This window comes from Felis catus, chromosome D3 (genome assembly GCF_018350175.1).
Source record: "Felis catus isolate Fca126 chromosome D3, F.catus_Fca126_mat1.0, whole genome shotgun sequence".
NCBI lineage: Eukaryota > Metazoa > Chordata > Mammalia > Carnivora > Felidae > Felis > Felis catus.
The window spans coordinates 65,041,449-65,053,873 of record NC_058379.1 but is presented as its reverse complement, the minus strand read 5'-3'; the positions used below and the strand labels follow the sequence as shown (position 1 = coordinate 65,053,873).

Below are 12,425 nucleotides of genomic sequence, written 5' to 3'. Positions count from 1 at the left end.
AACTGAGAAGAAAATAACCTGCTTCTGACAGCACACTTTTAACAACCCTTTCCGTTAGAACCAAGAAGGCCATTATGTAAATGAGAAAGCATGTTCGCAGTTGGTGGACCCATCTAGAGATATCCCACCAGAGAAAGCAGGAAAGAGGGATTCTGAGTGAGATGGCCATCTACATTTCAAAGCCGCCTTATTTCTGTGCCTTCTGTGTAGTCCACAGACCCAGACGAGACTGTCTGACTAGCAGTTGATTCACATCTCTGCCTAGAACTCTGCACAAAGAGATGAGAATAAGGATAATGCAAACACCTGAATTTTGGTCCAAAATATCCACTGAATGTAGGATGTGATCATTTAGACCAGCAAGAGTAGCATAAGACAAAATTAAATTAGAGAGTTTCCTTGACCTTGAGTTCAGTGCATACCAACAATTCTGAAGCTGCCAAAAAGTTGGGACAGCCCAGAGTCCTGTTAATAGAGGTGGTGTGCTTAGAGCAGGGGAGGTCACAATCCCCTGGTGCTGTGTAAGGCCAGACCACCTTCCAGGCCTGGGTCCTGTACTCTGTTCTGTGAGTACCCACCTCCTCATCTTTGCCTTTTAGGAGAAACAATGACAAACCAGCATCCGTAGCATAGGAACCAAGGTGGTTCGGCACCAGGAAATCACAGACTCCAAGGAACAGTTTCAGGAACTGGAAATATTTGAGCTTTAAAAGGATGACTTCAGCGCAACGTAAAAAAAAAAAAAAAAAGAGTTCTCCTAAATCCAGGGCTGCCTCAGGAGGTACCAAGTCTCTTCCCTGAGGGCCACTGAGCGGCTGCCCAATGACAGATAACTGTCCACGAGGGATTTTGGAAGGTATCTTTTGTCTGTTTAGTAGGGGTGCTAAATGCAAATACTCACTCTCAGTGAATTCCATGATTCTGGAAGTGTGACCCAACTGTGGACCCTTCTTTTCTTCTGACCTACAACTGCTGTGGTCAGCCTTCCCCTGTTCCCTGAGCTGCTGCCAAAGTCCAGCCTATGCCCTCGATGGATTTAACCCCTAGTCTCAGACCCTTTCTGGATCTCCCACTCTTTATTTCCTCCATGACCCACCAGCATCCAAACCCCAGCCTGATGCTAACCCACCACCCATTCAATGTCAGCAATCCAGTGGGCAGACAGGGACTTTAGGAGCCTGATGGTACAGGGAAGAGCCACACACCCAAATTCATTGGTTTTCACCTCCTTGCTCCCTAAAAAAGACAGGGATGGAAAAGTGGAAATTCCCATCATAGGTTAAAAATAGATTCCCTTTGGCTGTACTGCTATAAGAAGCCATAAGAAGAAGCAACTCCCTTAGGGTGGTTCTCTGGGGGTCCAGTCTGTCAGGCAAAACACTGCAACTCCTGAGCTGTGTTCTCATTCACAACACTAAGCCAATGAACCAACTGGCCTAGCATAAAAAGCTGCCCACGCTCTTGGGCACATTCATATTTGCAAATGAATACTTCTTAATGGCAAGGCATGTGGCATACCTTGAGGTCAGTCTGTCTGACTGCTGTCAGTTTGTCTCCCTTCAAGAATTTTCTCCTCCTTCCCTACTTCTGATCCCCCACTGTGAGGCTGGCTAGAAACTTGTGGGAGGCAGAGAAGAAGGTCTGGGGAAAAACACAATAAACAAGGTCTAGAAAATACACCGAAGTGACCTGCATTTGATACTAATGATGATTATCAAATGGCCTCACGGGCCAGGTAGCAAGATGGGAACTGCTTGGACATTTCAGAGTAAATAAAGGCCTCCATTGTTTCCCCTGGTGAGGTCACAGGCGGGTGGGGAGGTGAGAGAAGTTGGCCCAGGGAGGGAGGGGTAGGCAGAGAGGGAAAAAAATAGATAAATAAAAACCTGGGACTCCAGAGAGAAATGCACATTCAAAGTATACAGGGAGGCCCCTTGCCTTCATAGGGCAAGATCCCCTGGAATACCCTGGAAAGCTAGAAGGAGCCCTCGAAGTTCTGTACTCCAAACCTGCCCACAACGCAGAGCTCTGACTGCCACGTTCTGACATGCTCAGACAGCAGCCTCAGCTTGCACAGAGGGCTCGCTGCTTCACCAGCCAGGACATATAATTCAGACTCTTGCACATGCTGGGTGCAACTGTGAATCCATGTGGGTGTTTGCATGCTATGTCTGTCTGTATGCCTCCCGGGGAACTGGCTCCACTGAATTTTTGCCCTCCCCACTGGCAGCCTATCCCTCTGGCCACTGGTTCCTCTTTGGGGGAAGGGGGGTGGTTCCCAGAGTCTCCATGGCCACCTTCCAATTGAGGTTACCCTGAAGACCATCCAAGTTGAAACCCCTTCTTCAAAGCAATTAGGCCGTATGCAAATTATAACATTGAATTTTTAGCTTACTGTCAATAAACAACCCTCCTACCCCACAACACAAGACTTCATTGGCTTGAGCTGTTTTCTATATATAATGCAGTCAGGAGCCTGAACCAAGGCCTGGGACCCAGGCTCTGAAAACCTCCCTGCCACATCCCTTTGCTCTCGGCCTATGCCCTCATCCAGGCCCAATGACTTCCTGACCAAAGCCACTCGTGTCTCATGCACAAGCAAGGCAGGCGGGGGTCATCCTGAGATGCCTGGGACATCCTGCATGGGAGTGCTTTGAAGGCAGGACGTTTGAACTTAAAGTTGCAGGAATCAGAAGAATCAAAGGAGGGGGTAGAGCAGAGCAAAAAGGGATTGTTTCTCTCACCTTTTATTAAAAATAAAAAAGGCCATGTCATCGAAGATCAACCGGAATTGCAGCCCTGAGAGAACTTTTTGAGGATGTGAAATTGCAATGATGGAGAAGAGGGAGATTCTGCAAATGCTGACAACGTGGCCAGGGGAGAAGGCAGCGCCCACTGAACCCCAACTGGTCGTTCTTATGACACGGCTTTAACACTTTCATTTTGAGTCAAGCTTTGAGCTCAGCAGCAATCCTGGTTTGGCAGATAAATGACCACAGAGATAAAAGACCTTTGAACCATCTCTAAATAAATCCCCATAGCAATCCTCACCACCGCCAAATAAATAAATAAATAAATAAATAAATAAATAAATAAATAATAAAAAAAGAAAGAAACCAACCCACCGGTGATACTAGTTGATGCTTGTGCAGCATCAGAAATGAGACAGCAGCACTGCCGTCCACGAACACAATTCGACACAGCCTGTAGCAATATGAAAGCAGAAGCAGCCTAGAGAAACAGAGGCTTCTGAGACAACCCACACCCTCAGGAGCCCAGCACCACTGCAAGTCACTGTGGGTCAGCTGTGCCCGCACGGAGGATGGTCCTGTGGGTGGCCCAAATGTGCTGGATGCTAGCACAGTAATCAGAATAATGCACACTGAGTGAGGGGTTGTGCTAAGCGCCCACAGGCCCTTCCATCGCCTCAAGACACTAACAAGAAGGTGCTGGTATCATCCCTGATTCTCACACAATCAGGACACAGTCTCAAGAGGTTAAGTAATGTGCCTGAGGGGATACAGAGCCCAAGGTCTCTTCCTCCAAAGACAGTGAGAACCCAGTCCAGAACACAGGGGATCTGACTTCCAATTCACTCTCAGGGCATGGACTCTTGCTAACAGATCCCTTATTCCTCACTTCAGGGAATGAAGGGCTCTCCACTGGAACAGAACACAGTTTCTCTGCTTCATTACTCTGCCAGGTTATCTTCAATAGTATGGAGTTCACCAAAGAATATTCCTTGGAGAAGTCCAAAGTCAAACTGACTACCAAGGGAATATCAAAACCAAGAGGAAAAGAGCCAGCATGGTGCTTAAAACCCCTAGAGAATCCCAAATACAGAAGAAAAAAAAATACAAGAAAGGGAAGAAAGAACCAAACTTTCCCAGAATATCGTCATGGAACACAAGTTTGATAAATCTCACCACTTTTTAAACTCAACTCTGACGCTTGCTCCCACAATTGTGGGCCTTTTGACATTGGGGCAGAAAGGAAATAATCTGATGATGGAACAGTGGGTCCAAAGAGAGGTCAAAAATTTTGTTTATAGTAACTAGTTTTGTTAAAGAGAAAGACTTGCCCCATCTAGCAGAATGGTTCTTAAAGTTTCCAGTTTTTAGAACAGACATAAGGCTGCAGAGGTCAAAAGCTGTTTTTAGTTCATCCTTTTTTTTTTAAAACATGCAGAAACTGAGACCCAGGAAGGTGAAGCAATCTTGCTGAAATTAGTCTCTGTTAGTGACAGAGACAGAGCTAGTGCCCAGGGCTCCCGTCCCCAAGTCCAGTGTTCTGTCCAGCACACCTTCAGCTCCAGATGTCAAACATTACTTGTTGCCCCATGAAGACAAATACTTTGTGGAGAAGGTCATTTACCACCTTTCAGGCAGCTGTAGCTATAAAATAACAAGGGAGAAAGAAACCTATCAGGAAACAAAATTTTCAAGCACACTGATGAATAAATAGGAATGTGCTGCTTTAAAAAAAATCTATAGCGAGAAAACATAAAACTAAACAGGAGGGAAATTCAGCCTCTTGCAAAGAAAAGCTGGTGAGACCTGCTCTCTTATCAGGTTGAGGGTGCTGTGGGGGAAGAAGCTCATACTCTCAGGAGTTGAAAACACCACATTCTCACCCCCCAGAAGAAGGGAGGGCAAACCCAGGGATGCAGGTAGGAGTGACCGGAGAGGCTGCTGGGCAAAATGATGGGAAGGGAAGGACACCTGAGCCACAAGGAAGGTGGAAGGCTCTCTGCTGGATGCCCAGGGCCACCACCACCATGGAGGAGATGATGGGTACAGCAGCCAGACATCAGGCATTCTGAGCTAACTTTTTCTCCTGCCCAGCACCCCCTCCCAACTATCTGATATGCCAAACTGCTACAACCACAGAGAGTCAAGAGAGAAATGTGCACCTTAACACCCTATGGAAGAATGGAGAACCCTAGTACAGGCCTCATCACTGACAGCTGTATTACCTAAAGACTCCCCTTTTAAGGTTCTTTGCTCTGCATCACTTTCATTATATTCCCTGGGCCCCCAAACCTTCCCTTTCCCCAGTTCCAAGCCCACTGAGCATTCCCATTGCTTACAGAATTAAATACAAACCCATTTATTTATTTGACATTCATCATTCCTTGCAATCTGATGCTAACCTCGCTTCCCATCTACATCCATACTTTGTGCGTTTGGCACAAAGAAGGTGCTATTTAAAGAATGGGCAAATGAGTGCATGACCCGTTGAACTTCCTAAGAGAGGGTTAGCAGTGTTCAGAGAAGAACGCTGAAGTTTTTCCATAGACACATGAAGATGGTATAGGTGGGATTGTCCAGGACAAATCCCAAGCATGGTTCCAGGACCACGGCAGGCACGTGACAAATGTGAGGTTGAAGTTCTTGCTATTGGAGGAAACAGGTTCTCTTGATGAAGCTGGGAAAAGGGAAAACTAAATCCAAAGAAATGAAATAGAAGTTGCATTTTGGTTAAAGGCAAATAAAAATATGTAAGCACAACAAAGGAAAAGAACAAGACTTTAACTCATGAGGATTTGAATTTTCCTTCAAACAACCTGGAACACTTAGAATTAAGGGCAATATACCAGGTTATGATCTCGTCACCCTAACTAATGTTGGAAGGTGTAGAGGAAATGTCCCAGTGCTTAGAATCTTTACCTTCCAGCAGTCTTTTAGAGTGTGGCCACTTCAGGACTGGAATACAACATTAGCTTTGGAGTACAGAAGAACTGGCTTCAAAGACCAACCCTGCCCATTTCTGTTCCTGCTCTCTTGAAGCAAATGAGCCTCAATTTCCTCATCTGTGAAGAAGTAGTATCTGCCTGGCAGGACTGTTATAAGGACTAATAGTGAAGGTAAATACGTGTAAAACAGCTAGCACAGGGCTTGCCACAAATCCAAACTGGTTATCATGATGTGTGCTCTGTAAGTTACCCATTTTTCCTAAAATCTTCCATTGAGTTATACAATGTGGAAATTATCATCTCTATCTGGCAGATAAAGAAACTGGGGCTTCAGCAAGTTTATACTCCAGATCCAAAGCCACCGAGCCCGTTGGTACAGATTGCCACCCACATCTCCTAGCCTGGGTCACTGAATGGAGCTTGGGTAAAAGTCCCCTGTCCTTCTCATGCTGTTGAATCCGGAGAGGAGTTCCTGATTCTCACAAAAAGTTCTCAGGAAAGAGGAGAGCTGCTAAGCTCTGCCCAGCTGCGAGCCTTTCAAAGACTTGTCACTGTTGGAACATTCTACGCTCATGTGCTATACTTGAATTTGCTTCTAGAAACTCTGTCTCATGTTCTCTATTGTTTTGACTGAGTGACCTAGAAGGGAACTACATGAAGTTTATGTTATTTCATCACTTGCCTGAGTAAGTCTAATATGCAACAATGCCGGTACCATGGTAAAGAGCAAGTTGCCTTTCTTTAATGAGATCATCTGCAAAGGAGGTCCATCCACAGCACAGTTCTGAGGCCCTGAAATATGTTCAGAATTCTCTTCTCAGCCTCTACTTCTCACCAAATGCTACTCTTACACCTCACATAAATTCATTCATCAGAAACCCACTGCCATATAGCATTTCAGTTGCCATCTCAATTTCATATGGAAGACAGGTGACCTGTCCCCTGGTTAGAAAGAGTCCATGCAAACTTGAGCCAGTGAGGGAGTATCTTCATGGGTCCCTCCTACCATCCTACCACTTTAGAGGCCATGTTGCCTCAACATCTATAATGCCTCTCTGGTTTGGAGGGTTGGTGTTAGGTTTCAGTCTTGGAATAAAACCCTTGAGGATGCCACACGTACACGTCTTCACACCAAAGTAGTAGAACATACTGAAATACAATTAGCCTAGCAAAAACCTAGCTCTGTTATGTAAGGAACACTATCATTATCCTAAGGAGTATTCTTTTTACAAAAACCAATGAAAAAGAAAATCATTTGGGATCCAATATAAGCTGTCTTTGCCTAAGGCTGTCAAACAATGACTTGAACAAAATTAATTGGTCTACAAAAAAAGAAAAAAAAAAGTCAGCACATAATGATGTAACACCCAATTTCCCCCAGCCTCCAAGTTTGAAGGCTGAATCCTTAATAACAAAACAAAACAAAATCCTTGTTATCCTGAAACTCTATGTCCTTTCCCTAAAAAAAGGCTCGTCAAATAATAGTAATAATAATAGTGTATATATATACATATATATGTATATATACACACACATATATATGTATATATACATAATTTTTTCCCTTTTGGAAAGGGCCAGATAGTACACAGTTTAAGCGTTGTGGGACATACAGTCTCTGTCACAACCACTCCACTCTGCCGTCTTCGTGCAAAAGCAGTCATAGACAAAATGTAAACAAATGGATGTGGCTCCGTTCCAATAAAACTGTATTTATGGACACTGAAATTTGAATTTCAAACAATTTTCACATGTTACAAAATATTATTCTTTGTTTGATTTTTTTCCAACCATTCTTTGCTTGTGGGCTGTATAAAAACAGGGAAGGAGCAAGATTTGGCCCACAGACTACAGTTTGCCGACCCCTGCTCTAAGCCAACACGTATATTCAGGTGACCCCCAAGTAGGCATCTCTACCAACTCAAGGATCAGGTCAACTGAGCCTCCCTCCTGGCTCCCAGTCTAGGACCTGAGTCCCAGGGGCCACTCCATGCACACTTCTCCAATGAGTGGCTTGCCTCATTAAAAAAAAAAAAAAAAAAAAAAAGTGGTGGCAGGGCACCTGGCTGGTCAGTCAAGTAGAGCTTGCGACTCTTGATCTCAGGGTTGTGAGTTTGAACCCCACATTGAGGGTAGAGTTTGCTTTTTAAAAAAAGACCCAGAAGACTGGATTTTAGAGTCAGACTCTGATCTGTTGCTTACCAAATGCCATCCTCATCCTTTCCCCCGTCCGAAGTTACTGATCACATGCTTCACATTCTTACAAATAAGTAAATTCTGCAAGTTCATGGCCCTGAAACAGCAAGCAAGGTTCCTACCTCTCCACCTCAACTTCAGCTTTTACTAACTCCCTCTTTTCCAAACAACAGGAACTCTGGAGAGTAAGAGAGTTAACATTCTAATCCAATAGAGATCAGAGAACGTTTCCATCATCTATCAAGTGATTAAGACTCAGTACTGATAACTTTATTCATTCATTTCTGGGAAGTAACTGCTCTAGGCATAAATAAATTTAGGACGGATGGAGAAGCAGAGTATGAAGCAAGCCCCTAACAATTTAAAATTTTTGTAGATACTCCCATTACAGTGTCAGCATAACCAGCATAACACAACACTGTGAGCTGAATTTTAGTCCTTCCCCTCCCTTTGCCTCCCTTCCAATTTCTGAGACTTAGAAACACTCACTTGGGGTGTCACACATTGGGAGAAGTGATGTCACCTCTCTTTCCGATAAAGCACAAAAAGGGCATCCAGCTTTTTGGTTAATGATGACCAGCCTGAGAATTTCAGAAATGAGAATGGAGGTCCACTGCACACTGCAGCTTCTAAATCATCCCCATGTCACAAATTCCACAGTTTTATTCTGGGGCATTCCAAGAGGCAGAGGACTATCTTTGGGAACACTCCTGTGGCTTTATGGAAGGTCATAACTGATCAGGACAACGTAGCTCTTTCTAGGGTAATGAACTTGGGTTTGCACACCCCAAACTGTGGGCTGTTGCTCAAACCCTGGCAGTGATGGGGATGGAGGGAAAACAGTTACCACAGTTTTTGAGACTGCCCACCCACATAAAAATCCAACAATGCACAAAGAACTGGCCATCTCAATGGCCACAGACAAAGATATTCATTTTCAAAGCTGAAGAGACCCAACTCCAAAGCAAAGCCTCACTTTCCAAGTGGAGCCTAATGTGAACTGTTCCATTTTCTGGCAAGAATTTCAAAAGTTTCCAAAGGCACTTAGGTAATCTTTTATGACAGAAACCCCAGAAATCACCGCAACTTGTAATGGGGACAGGGGAAGGAAAGCACAACCTCTGTGCTCTGTGAAAACAAGCCGATTTCTAAAAATTATTTTATATTCCAAAGGTTAAAATAAGATGACCAACTGTCCTGGCTTGCCCAAGACTGAAGGGGTACCTGGCTTCAGGGCTTTTGGTTTTAAAACTGGGATAGTCTGAGCAAACCAGAAGGCACTGGTCACCCAGAAAATCTCCCCTCATCCGGGTCTTTGGATTTTAAATTCAATATATCAGCCCAAACACTTAGCGTGAGGGAGGACACAAGGCTTACACCAATGAAAAAACATGAGTCCTAGCAGTTCTACTGAAAATGATTACAGAAAAGCTCAAAAATCACTAGTTAAAAAAATGCTACAGATTATCTCTGAGCCATAATGGAGAGAGGGTCATTCATTTGTGCTATTTTTAGCTATTCCATCATGTCCAGAGCCCAAGTAAATAAGATGTGGGGGAAAGTTACAAAGACTCTGATGAACTCCTACTACCCTGAACCCAAAACCTCTGTCAACAAGGGGGCTCCTTTCAGAGGCATTTACAAGCCCCAGAGAGTTTTGGAACGCTTTCGTGACTAGGGCAGTCCTCTGCTATTATAGCTGAGTGCCATACCCCACCCAAGAAGGGAAGTCACTGTAACCCCCTGTGATATAATTACAATGAAACCTGGTCCCATTCATTCCCAACCAAATACCACCACCAATCACCTAGAGGGCTGGTTTCCACCAGTTAGGCCTGTAGGAGGAAAGTGACAACCAACCAAGTTCAGTCAATACCCAATCTCAAAACATCTGTGATGTGTTAGACCAAGATTCAGGTCAGTTATCCGCCCCTTCTTCTTTCTCCAGTTTGAGCTCCAGGGCTCACCACTGGCTTTCAGAGCAATGATCTCTCACCTTCTACTGGACTAAATTACTATGAAGGTGACTTCCTTAGTCCAGTGATTAACTTGCCTATTTTAGACAGGCTTAACAATGGTGGTTGAAACCAAAAGAAGGTTATAAAGGTTCTTGACTTCTGATTGACCAAAACTCTCCATATCCCATGCTTAACTATAACAGATGCAAATATTAAAGCCAAAAAAGAAAAAAAAACCCTCTAATTTTGTCACAGCTTAGCCAGGTCTGACCTACCCAAGAAGCTGCTACACAATAAATAGAAGTGTTCCAGAATTATAATTCTAGTAGCTGTTGATTTTCATGTGGGTAGAAGATATAATAATAAATTAGACACTGTACCAAGATATCAGAGGCATTTCTTCTGGAGGGTGTTAAGTGTTCCATCAAAGAGATTGATAATTCCAAAATAAATAAGTAATAATCAAACAGACCTTTAATAGCTGGGAGGGGGGTGTGTGTGGCAAAAATGAATTAACAAAAAACCCTACAAAACAGGGCTCCCTACCTTCTTTTTGGAGTGGCTTCTTTCCTCCTCCTTCGTGGCTTTGCTATTTTTCCCAGCACGGGACACCTTCTGGTCGCCAGACTGCTTAATGGTGATCTTGATCTCAGGGGGGCATATATAGTTCTCCAGATTCTTTGGGGGTTTCTTAGCCCGCTTGGTGGTCTGAATCTTCAGCTTCAGACTCCCCTCTGTAAAGTTTGCCTCCTTGATAGAAAATTCCTGTTCTTCCAGGCCATCTCCTGCAACCCATTTCTCACTGTCTGCATTTGAGTTGGAATCCACATCCTGCCCTGAGCCCAGTTCATCCTCCTCCTCTGGCTCCATGCGTTCTCCGCCCACTGGGATCCCCTTCCCAGTTCCTGGAGCAGAGAGCAAAGATTCTCCTGCACAGCCGGGAGCAGTCGGTGGCTTGGCTGAGGAGACAGGCAGGAATTCCGACTCGTCCCCCCTTTGCCGGGAGGTGCTTAAGATTTCCCTGGACTCCATGACAATCCTACAGTCTTCAGGAGTTCTCAGGAGATGGGAGAGAAGAGGGGGAAAGGGAAAGGTGAGAAGCGAGGACACCCAAAATCCCAAGGACAAAGTGGTCCAGCTGCTGGGTTCAGAGTCCCAGGAATGGAGACACGGCCAAGTGTTCAGAAGAGGTCAGATCTGCAACTGAGAAACAGAGAGATAATTAGTCATGGCAGGAAGGAAAATGACCTCAAAAGTAACTCAAGTTCTAGAAGCCCCTTCCCCCTAATCTATGGCATCAGGGGGAAAAAAAAAAGATGGGGAAAAAAACCAAACCAGAACATGCACATCCCCAAATTGGATTATATTGGATTATATTACGCAGACACACACACACACACACACACACACACACACACACACACACATACACACAGCCCTTCACTGAATGGTTAATTTTTCTGGCTATGGGCCCAAGAATAAAGATAAGAGCAGCCAGTCCTCCAGTTCAATACAAAGTTACAAGTTTCTTATACTGAAGCCACAGCTAGCTGAGTCACCATCAAAACCAACCATGACGAAAGGGAAGTCTAAAGTGTTGAGGCAGGTCTGTGGGAACCACGTTTGGCTGGCTTCTTGCACCACTTCCCTCTGAAATGTGAAGAACAGTTTGCAAAGCTGAACACAACCCCTGAGCCGCCCTCCGCTGTCTGGTTGGAAGGACATTTAGCTAACCTCCTGACCATTCTTTCTTTATCATCTTCCATGGTAAATTATTTCAATTACACAAAATTAGCTTTATTTCTTAAAACAAATGCAAAGCTTAGATGCAGGCTTGAAAGAGGAAAACATAAAGAGTTCAGTGGAAAATCACTTCTAATGCTGTGATTAATACAAAACAATCACTAAAAATGTTTTTGTCCACACAAAAGATATTTAATCATTATCAATTATTTAGATAAAAATAGCCATTCGAGACAGCTTTAATTCCCTTTCTGGTCCTTAAATAAAGTGGCATTCTGTCTACATGACAACAAAAAAGGGAAAAAGAGAGAAGGAGCATTTCACAGGCCTTTGGAGGTATCATGAATGACTCTCCCCACCCCCCACCCCCAGGGTCTTTGAGTCTGCCTTCCTTCCAGAGGAAACCAGAAACATCAGTCAGGTTCTCTTCAGACCATCATAGGAGCAGCTAAACTATCCCTCACCCTTATTCACTTTATGTCCCATTATTCCCAGTTTCAGACTCGTCATTTTCTTTTTTTTCTTTTTTTTAATTTTTTTTTTCAACGTTTATTTATTTTTGGGACAGAGAGAGACAGCATGAACGGGGGAGGGGCAGAGAGAGAGGGAGACACAGAATCGGAAACAGGCTCCAGGCTCTGAGCCATCAGCCCAGAGCCCGCCGCGGGGCTCGAACCCACGGACCGCGAGATCGTGACCTGGCTGAAGTCGGACGCTTAACCGACTGCGCCACCCAGGTGCCCCCAGACTCGTCATTTTCAAGACCCCAAAGGAAATGCAGTGCTCATCCTCAAGAGAAAACAGAGAGCCCCAGGGCTACACAAAATTTCAAG

At 44.5% G+C, this 12,425-nt stretch overlaps 1 protein-coding gene across 6 annotated transcripts in view; it reads right to left on the bottom strand.

Annotated features, from left to right (window-relative positions):
- Positions 1 to 12,425, bottom strand: part of SETBP1 (SET binding protein 1) — a 376,888-nt gene that overhangs the window by 345,476 nt on the left and 18,987 nt on the right. For all 6 annotated transcript variants that reach the window (XM_045042180.1, XM_011288024.4, XM_045042184.1 and 3 more), the window contains exon 2: positions 10,396 to 11,052. In XM_045042180.1, coding sequence (XP_044898115.1) covers positions 10,396 to 10,881 — 486 coding nt within the window. In that variant the 5' untranslated portion in view covers positions 10,882 to 11,052. The remainder of the gene's footprint in view (positions 1 to 10,395; positions 11,053 to 12,425) is intronic.